A 10,546-nucleotide genomic window follows, 5' to 3' on the forward strand; every position below is an offset into this window, starting at 1 on the left:
CGTTCCAGACCTTCTGGAACGGACAGACCGCGCACTCTGGACCGTCGGGTCTGGACTTGGTGGACCGTCCATTCTGGACTTCCGGTCCGTCCGTTCCAGACCCTTCTGTCTCGGTTTTTCATCGTTTTCTCGTGCGGTTTCGTCATTCCCTGCGTGTATGACCCTGTAGGCTCATTCGAATAGCAGTATAACCCGAAATCTCTATTTCGGGTATACAAGTCATAGGCGGTCTCTAGCAAGACACTATGACTACCTATCTCGAATAGAGTTTGTTTGTGATCATACGAAAGCCAGTGATGATTCCGACTGATGATCCTTTTGTATCGCGATATCATATGTCGAACATAAGGCATGGACAAGCCACCTTATCTGATTCGACTGCTTTCTCGTTCACTGAGTTCGACTGTCTGAAATAGACGACGTTCGTCTATAGTGCGGCCACACATTTCTACAGTCTTGCTCACACGAGGGGCCCAGCGATATCTCTCTCTTTTACGAGAGGTACAAATCCCGTCTTGACTATCTACAATCCAGTACATGATTCGTTTCGTACCTGATACATGCCTTTATAGTCCTCCTGTTACGCATGACGTTTGACGTAATCAAAGCACGCAACTCCTCATGTTGGATTCTGTAGATATCTCAGGTCTTAGGATCCAATCATGGAATCGTCGTATGAGATTCAAGTCATGACGCTAGTCCATGTGACAATCTCATGCGGGTCAGTCCAGTATTCCGTTCTGCAACGAATACCTATGATTGTGATCGTATCCAATACCTATGATCATCTATGTGATCATCAATCACACATCATACTAGTCTTATTATGTCGTTATTCCCATAATGACACAAAACTAGGGAGTTTAGTATCATTCATAATGATACATGGATTTCATAACAGATCTAGCATGCAGGAACATGTAATGAACAAGATACTCTCATAAAAAAACATATAGAAAGTATCAATACATCGAATGTATCTGAACAAAGCTCATAATCAGTACATCATAGAGCACTAAACCAACATCACGAACCAGCCAGGTAACCTTCGAACCGTTTTTAATTCGAGCATTATTCCCTCTGTCACCGTCGGTGATGGATCTTTACTCCCTGTCCACCAAACCGGTCACACTACCATCTCCTCATCCAACCGACCATTGTCTTTACGTAATGTTCTCGTCACACCATCCATTATCAAAAACCTTGTCTCCGTTCATCAATTCACGTCTGATAATAATTGTTCTATTGAGTTTGACCCCTTTGGCTTCTCTGTTAAGGATCGTCCAACACAACGGACTCTTCTTCGATGTGATAGCACCGGACCCTTGTACCCAATTATGGCTCCAACAAACACTCCGCCTTCCCTGCCAATTGCACTCACGGCCACAACACCCACCATATGGCATCGTCGTTTGGGTCACCTGGGCAACTCTGTCTTCACGTCTTTAATTTCTTCCGGTTTCATTCGATGTAATAAGCCAACCTTGACACCTTCTTGTGAAGCATGTCACCTTGGCAAGAGTACTAGACTCCCTTTTTACAGATCATCTTCTATTGTCTCTTCACCTTTTCAAATAATACATTCCGACATTTGGACTTCTCCTATTTCTAGCGTAAGTGGCATCCGATACTATGTGGTTTTTCTTGACCATTTCACTCAATTTCTATGGGTATACCCTCTTCGAAGAAAGAGTGACGTATTTTCTAAGTTCTTACACTTTCACTCTTATGTCATGAACCAATTTCATGCAAACATTAAATCTTTTCAATGTGATCACGGGGGTGAATTTGACAACCACCATTTCCAATCCTTTTTCGACGAACACGACATCATCACTCGATTTTCTTGTCCTCAGACCTCACAACAAAATGGCAAAGCCGAAAGAGTAATCCGTACCATCAATAATCTTGTTCGAACACTTCTCCTCCAAGCAAGTCTTCCACCTACATTTTGGGTCGAAGCACTTCACATGAGTGTTCATATTCTCAATATTTTACCTTCAACCGCCATCGATAACGTCATTCCATACACAAAGCTTTTTGGAAAATCCCCCTCGTATCATCATCTCAAAGTGTTTGGATGTCTTTGTTACCCTAACATTAGCTCCACCGCACCACACAAATTATCTCCTCGCTCCACTTCTTCTATCTTTCTTGGCCATCCTTCGCATCACCGTGGCTACCGATGCTTTGATCTCAAAAATCGACGGATCATCATCTCCCGTCATGTTTTCTTCGATGAGAATATATTTCCATTCACCAAAGTCCAACTAAACCCACCATCTTCCTATGACTTTCTTGATCATGCATCGGATGATACCATCATCTTGAAGACCATTAGACAATTGCCCATTGACTCATCGACGTTGCCATCTCCTCGTAACCAAACACATGAACCCTCGGACCTTCCCTCGATTGACACTTCTCATCAGCCCTTCTGCCTTAATCCCACAACATCCGATGACCACTAGAAGCAAAGCCGGCATTATAAAGCCTAAACAAATTGTGTCTCTCCTTACCGATCAGATATCGCCTCTACCAAAATCACATCTCTTTGCCCTAAAGAACCATCATTGGAAAGCGGCTATGATTGAGGAATATAATGCTCTTATTAAAAATGGGACGTGGGACTTGGTTCCCCGGCCTCCCGGGGTTAATGTGGTTCGTTCTATGTGGCTTTTCAGGCACAAGTTCAACGCAGATGGCACTCATGCACGATACAAGGCAAGGCTCGTGGCGAATGGAAAATCTCAACAACCCGACCTAGATTGCGGCGAAACTTTCAGTCCAGTTGTTAAACCGGCAACGATTAGAGTTGTGTTAAGCTATGCTTTAACTCATCGCTGGCCTATACATCAACTCGATGTCAAAAACGCATTCTTACACGGAAATCTCGCCGAAACCGTGTACATGCATCAACCACCCAGTTTCACGAATGCGGAAAAGCCGAACCATGTATGTGTGTTGCGCCGATCTCTCTATGGTTTGAAACAAGCTCTCCGCGCTTGGTTCCACCGTTTTGCCGCATTCGCTGTCAAGATCAGTTTCGCCCATAGCAAATCCGACCCATCACTCTTTATCATGCACAAGACCGATGGTATGGCTTTCCTACTCTTATATGTTGATGACATTATCCTCACCGCTTCGTCGACACCTCTACTACAAAAGATAATTGTCTCATTACATGGAGAATTCACGATGACCGACCTTGGACCACTTCACTATTTTCTTGGCGTGCAAGCAACATCAAACAAGGAAGGCTTATTCTTATGCCAAACCCAATATGCTGTGGACATTCTTCACCGCACCAATATGGAAGCATGCAACCCATGTCTCACGCCCGCCGACATGAAATCAAAACTGACCGCCGGTGATGGGGATCCCGTGGCTGAACCGACTTTATACCGCAGCTTGGCTGGCGCATTACAATACCTCACGTTCACTCGGCCGGACATATCCTACACGGTACAACAAATCTGCTTGTTCATGCATGATCCACGAGAACCCCACTTCCATGCCCTCAAACGCATTTTGCGTTATATATGTTCGCAGAACTCTATCGCATGGCCTCCAGCTCTACGGCACCTCTCCATCAAATCTCGTGGCATATTCGAATGCAGACTGGGCTGGCTGCCCGACACACGTCGCTCCACATCCGGCTATTGCATTTTTCTGGGCAACAATTTGATCTCATGGTCCTCAAAACGACAACGCACAACATCTCGTTCAAGTGCCGAAGCAGAATATCGAGCCGTTGCAAATACCGTCGCAGAATCTTGCTGGATACGCAACCTCTTACTTGAGCTCCGCTTCACACTCACTAATTCAACGGTGGTTTTCTGCGACAATCTCAGCGCCGTGTACATGACGGCCAACCCAGTACAACACCAACGCACGAAGCACATCGAAATCGATATCCATTTCGTCCGAGAGAAGGTCGCTATAGGTCAAGTCCATGTGCTACATGTACCATCATCCTCACAATACGCCGATATCTTCACGAAAGGTCTCTCGGCATCTCTTTTTTTGGAATTCCGATCCAGCCTGAGCGTCCGACAACCTCCCGCTCCGACTGCGGGGGTGTGTTAGAGGATATTAAGAAATAATCGAAGATATTATGCGATCTTTGATTATATTGCCTTTTACGTATATGTAACCCTAATATTATTACTATATATTGTAAGCAAAGTAGTGAGGAAAGACGAGGGAAATTTACTAAGTTTCAATATATATATACATATATATATATATATTGAATGTAATGAATATATATCGTGCATTGTCCAACGTTGGTGTACTGAATACAAATTGAATGTAATCACGTAATTAATCATGAATTCATGATGTTTAGCTGCCTTTGACCATTTTCTGATGGGTTTCAAAAATCTTTTGTATGGAAACAAAAAGCTGTGTCGTAATTTTTGGTATATAATTCAAATCGCCTTTTTTACCAAAAAAAATTCATGATGTTTAGCTAGAGTTTAGGATTTAGTAGTTAATAAAATATTAATATTTTACCATATTCTTGATTTTATAAGATGCCAATCAGATCATTCAAAAATCTATTTTCACCAAGTAGAAATTGATTATAGATAAAAGGTTATACGTTAGATTGAGATGATTCGTTTCTAAAATAAATAGTCTTAGTTTTTTCCCCCCATGGATTCTACAGTATATATCACTATTTTTTTATTGTAAGAATCTCTGAATTTTCCATCCAAATTTTTTTAATAAAAATAGAAAAAAAAAATTAGGGTTTACTTACATTATTATATTGTCGCAGACAATTTTAGGCATGTGGGGTGTGAAACACCTTGTAGCCACATACTGTGGTATCCACTTTCTACACTGAAATTCCATTAATAAATTGATCTGCTTTTTAATTTTGATGTGTTAACTCGGGGGAGGTTATAACTCATTTTTGTGCATTTTTAAATCATAAATTTCTCACAAATAGTACTAGGATTAGACCCATTATAATAATCTAATTTTTGCAACAAAATGTGGAATCAAATTATAACCACTGTAATAGATCGGGTATTTAAGATTTTTAGGATATTTAAAAACTAATAAATTATATATTTCAGAACTCAGAATTTGAATCTAATTTTTCGGATATCTGAATTATGTTACATGCGAAATATTTTTTGAATATTTACGAATGCTCAATCTGACATAGTTTAAACGTATTTTGATTCAACATCTATTTATCAACATTATCTTAGTCCCAAGTTTATTTGGGGTTTAAATATATTTTGATTGAAACTAAAAAATTCATATATTACATATAAATAATTTATAAAACTATTAAAAATATATATTTATATCTAAAATAATTAGATCAGAAAATCATATATTTTTTTTTATAAAGAAAGATAAAAAACAATTAGTTATTGATAGATATATTTATAATTTTTTAATAACTAAAAAACATAATAATTATTTTTTATTATTATCAAATATCCACACAAAATTATTCGACCCGAAAATATAAATATGAATTCCAATCCGAATTTTGGGTTTTAAAAATATTAAACTCGATCTCTATTGGGTATACCAAATTCGGACATCTAGCCTCGATCCATACGATATCCGAAATTCGACTATTATTACACCACCCTAATAAATAACCACCACTATCTCAAACGGACTAAGATTCCCATAAATCATTTTTTTTTTAAAATAAATAAATTGTTTCTTTGTCGATTCGTATTGTTTCAATACACCGCATGGATCAGATCTTGATTTGTATAAATCGGGGAAAAAACATATAGCATTCATTGTTCTTCAAACAAATTACAGCACCAAAACAAAATACAAAATGAAATATCTCTTCAAACAAGTTGTTCACTGACCCAACAGTTGATGGTCTAGTGATTGATAGATGATAAAGTCATCCTTAAGGTCATGGGTTCGATTTCATTGGTGGAGAGAAATGTAATTTCTGGATCAAAATGGTCCATATACAAAGGTTGGTCCCGGACCTAGGGTGGATATAGTTGGGATAAGGCTCGGAAAATCATCTTGATTATAAAAAAAAAGTTGTTCACTAATAACATATATCTAGAAAAAAATTGTAAGAAATATTAATAACATACTGATATAGAATTCTGAATTAAATATCACCGTGCAATACCAAACATCTCACTTTTTTACATTACTCAAGTATTACACAACAATTCTGAATTTTCATGGAATTTGATTATGTACATTACACCAACATTACTAACATTATATATATACATAAAGCATACACAAAGATGTATAAATATATATGTATATATATACATGCATAATTATGAGTCATATACGTTTCTTTTGCTTGATGGGCCCTCTTGGAATCTTACTGAGAACATTGGAGTCTAGCTTTCTGTAAATCCTCTTGAGCTTTCTTGCCAACTTACCCGCGAGCCTCTCCACGTCGTCTTCGTATAATTCATACAGAACCGGCAGGGTTTGCATGCTCAGGAAGCCTAAACGACACGGCGTCCGAAATTATTTGTTATTTGTTAAAATATAATAATGAAAAACAAACGAAATAATGGAACGTTTAAACAATTAAACATATGTATGGGGGATAAAGTAATAATTTTTTTTACGCCAAAAGTTGGTATTTATTAAGTGCATCATTTTTTGTTATACTAGGTAAAGATCTGGGCGATGCACGATTTTTTTATGATTATTTTAATTATAATATTTATTGTTATAAATTTGGGATAATATCATATATCTTTTTTTTATTAAAATTAGAAATTATTATAAAATTATATATTTTAAAAAATAAAAAATAAGTAAATATTAGTATATTATATATACATTATATAAAGTCGATACGAATGATTTTTTCTAAATGTTCTTATTGTTATATATAGATTTACAAGAATGGAGTTGGGACACTTAAAGTTTTTCATTGGTATTAAAATAGCGTTTATAAATTTCTGAAATGTGAAATACAATATAGTTATAGCTATTATCAAACTAAAAAACCCATTCCACTATTTCTTTATGTAAATTTTTTTTTGCATATAAATCCGATTGCATTTCATTGTTTTTGAATGCCTTAATTACATATATGCTATTGAAAATAGTTATTATTGGACCGAAGAGGTGAGAATAATACACGCATATACGTGTGTATATATATATGCATGAGTGTAGATAAATTCTTACCCAAGAAAAAGAGATTCAAGAAGCTGAAGTATGTCCCGACGACCGATATAATGTAAAGCGAGATCGTTGTCTATAAATTTAGAAGAAGAAAAATGATATTAGTAAACATGGTATTAAAAATATAATAAATCTTTAAGATATTAAATATTTATTTTCTATTGTATTAATATCTTTTAAAGATATATTATAATTATTTATTGTTTCTTATAATAGTATTTCATCACACTTATTTGCATTAATATTTAATAACATTTACAACAAATTATATTTAATTATTTAAAAATTAAATTTAAGATTTTTCTAATAAAAATAAATAAATTTTTTTATTTTGTACGGAAATGTTTGATGATTTCCTACCAAAAAGAAGAGTGGAGGGTCTCTTCCATATGCAATATCTAGAAGCTTCGACAAGATCTTGTTGAATCTGACATGAAACGTCGACGCCAATTGTCTGAAGGACGACTCATGTAACAGCACTTCAGGTATCGTCGGTCGATTCCTTGCAATAACAATTTCCGAAAAAAGATTATTTATATTTATAACTACCTTATAATACTTTCTAAGGAAAATAACATATTCCAACACGAATTTGTGTAGTTGATATAAAACTACATTGAAATTCAAAATATAGCAAAATCCGTCACCAAATCCCGAAATTTGTTGAAATGTCCTACAAGAACATCAACCAACATGAATATTCTTCGATTTTCATCAATCAATATGCTGACATGGCTAACACGTCATCATATTTTTGCCATATAAGCTTGCTGCGTAGTAAAAATAAATATAAACATATATGTTGTTACCTTATAGTATGAAAATGTTGATGTATATATATGATATGGAAATGAGTGGAGAGTGCGTACCAGTTGAAAAAATCAGAGCCGGTGCACCAAATGAAGAGAAGGAGCATTGCCGTGATGGAAAGGTGACAAATTAGGGCAATGAAATTGTACTCGACCACTTCGAACAGGAACCAGATGAGGCCGACCCCTACTAATAGAGCCCCCGATATCTTCGACTCTCTCCACAACAATATATCCGCAACTGCATATATATATATATATATATATATATATATCATTCACAATCAATATATATATATATATATATCTTATTTACGACAAGAAAAAATAGATATATAAAGACCTTTTCCTCCGCCGAGGATGGAATGGATAGACCTTTGACGGCCGAAGAGTCTTGTCGTCGGGTGGATCGCCGCCCTCTCGTTTTCGGAATCGGAAGACGATGCATAAACCGGCATGATGAACGAAGTTTTTCGAGATCAATTAATGGGGAAAAAAAATTTGAAATGTAATTTGGCGTATAGTGATAAATATTTTGTGGGTTGGATTTTGGGGAAATAAATGGTTATGTATATAAGAAGAAGAAGAGAGGAAGTTCCAAGCTTAGGATGTAAGGTAAAATGCATTAACATTAGAAGCAAGGGATGCCTTTCCATGCCCTTCTTACCTCTCCCCATGGTTATACTTTCTCAATTAAAAAAATGAATTTATTATTATTGACTTTTCCTTTAGGGTTTTCTTGTTGATTTACGTATTTTTGTGATTTTTTAAATTTAAAGAGGTAGATTTGATAATTTGAAAATATGATGGTAGTTTCAAAATTTTTTACAAAATTATTTTAAGGTTTTCTCCAAAATGAATTATGTTTTTTTTTGTAAATATCTGAAACTACAATTTTGCGATTTCTATTCTTTAGTTTTTCTTTTGGATATATACAGACACGCGCGCCAAATGTAGAAGTTATAGTAAATTAATTATATCAAAATTTCTTTTAAATTACCCCAAATTTAAATTTCATTAGTAATGGACCGTGTTTCTTAGAAAAAAGTGATCCATATCCCTAAGGCCCAAAAGAAAAGAAACTGTGGGGCCCAATATCATAGAGCGATACCCACGTGCGGGTTTAGCGCGTGTCGCAAAATCACCAAATTTTGCTTTCAATTTGTCAGATTACCAAAGGGGCATGGATATAATAAGGACGCGATTTCTGCACCATCCTTTTTTTTTATCACATTTATTTTTTTTTTCTTTTAATAGATTGTATACGAAGTGAGTCTGGTCTGATTTATACCAATTGATTTAATCTGGACAGAAAAAAAAATAAAACCAAACAACCATTTTTTTTTTATAAGGAAGACAGTCTATCACAAAATCTATTAATAGGAACCAGTTTCTTCAACCCAATTCCTCCACTTCTCTTCCTATATTTATAGAAAATTATTGTATTATATTAGGTACTTGTATCGATATAAAAAAACCCAAAAAATAAATAGAGCAATTTTTCTGCCGAAAGATTGTCGTTTCAGATAATGAATATTATCATTGATATCATACTCTATTTTTTTTCAGTTATTGTTAATTCGAACTACACAATAGTATCACAATGACAACCAAAGAACACATTTACAATTTGGAATCTTGATTGTCGATCTTCTACTTCCTGTCATTCATGATATGGATCACAACACGTGGTATCATAATGACGACCAACAAAAAACACATTGAATTTCTAGAAACAGAACTTTCGACATTGTAGGGTGATTCGCCCAACTGTAGACGTCCATGACTGAGTAATTCGGTGTACTAGAAACATCTCACATCCGCCTCAGTGATTCTTTTTCATCGACACATATCGCTTCTCCATTCGGTCGAGAGAAATAACATGATAGGTTTACCTACTAGAATTCTATTTCGCAAACAATCTGCACCACTCTAATATTTCAATCTAGACACATTGAAATGAAATTTCATCCTATTCGGCCTGATACCAACCACAAGCTCACACTAGAAACAATCATGATTTCTCGTCGGATCTAACACGGTACATCTTTCTTGTCGGAGATCCTTGAATGGACTGAGCTACCACTTGAAGAAGCTAGGTGATGGAAGAACGAGGAACAGATACACATCAGTTTTCAACATCTAAACCTTGTGGATAAGGTTTCTCTCGATGGGTGGAGAATTGATGCAAAATGAACCGAATCTAATTTATACCAAATGGTTCAATCTGTACAGAAAAAAACAAACCAAACAATCATCAGATGTTGTTAATAAGGAAGACTTAGTCTATCACTAAGTCCACTAATAAGAACCACTTTCCTCCACCTATTTCCTCTATTTATCTTCCTATATTTATAAAAAATTATCGTATTGTATCAACTAAGAGTATTTATAAAATAAAACCCCAAAAATGAATAAAACAAATAATTTTTTTGATGAAACCTTGTGTTATTCTTTCGCTTTTCATTAGGAGCAATATCATTGATATTAGAAGCTATCTTTTTCCTTCTTCTTTTTTCCATTATCATTGATCAACACCACTCGGTGGTATCATGATGACAACCAAAGAA

General features: G+C 35.6%; 1 protein-coding gene across 1 annotated transcript; it reads right to left on the bottom strand.

Moving 5' to 3' along the window:
• Positions 1-6,131: 6,131 nt before the first annotated feature.
• Positions 6,132-8,504, bottom strand: LOC104820381 (reticulon-like protein B9). Its single transcript, XM_010550802.1, has 5 exons — positions 8,320-8,504; positions 8,037-8,217; positions 7,528-7,669; positions 7,171-7,240; positions 6,132-6,473 (listed from the first exon to the last, which is right to left on the bottom strand). The coding sequence occupies exons 1-5, from the start codon at positions 8,432-8,434 to the stop codon at positions 6,304-6,306; spliced, it is 678 nt and encodes a 225-aa protein (XP_010549104.1). The 5' UTR covers positions 8,435-8,504; the 3' UTR covers positions 6,132-6,303.
• Between the last annotated feature and the right edge of the window lie 2,042 nt (positions 8,505-10,546).

The sequence above is a fragment of the Tarenaya hassleriana genome, unplaced genomic scaffold (assembly GCF_000463585.1).
Source record: "Tarenaya hassleriana unplaced genomic scaffold, ASM46358v1 Cleome30, whole genome shotgun sequence".
In the NCBI taxonomy this organism is placed as follows: domain Eukaryota; kingdom Viridiplantae; phylum Streptophyta; class Magnoliopsida; order Brassicales; family Cleomaceae; genus Tarenaya; species Tarenaya hassleriana.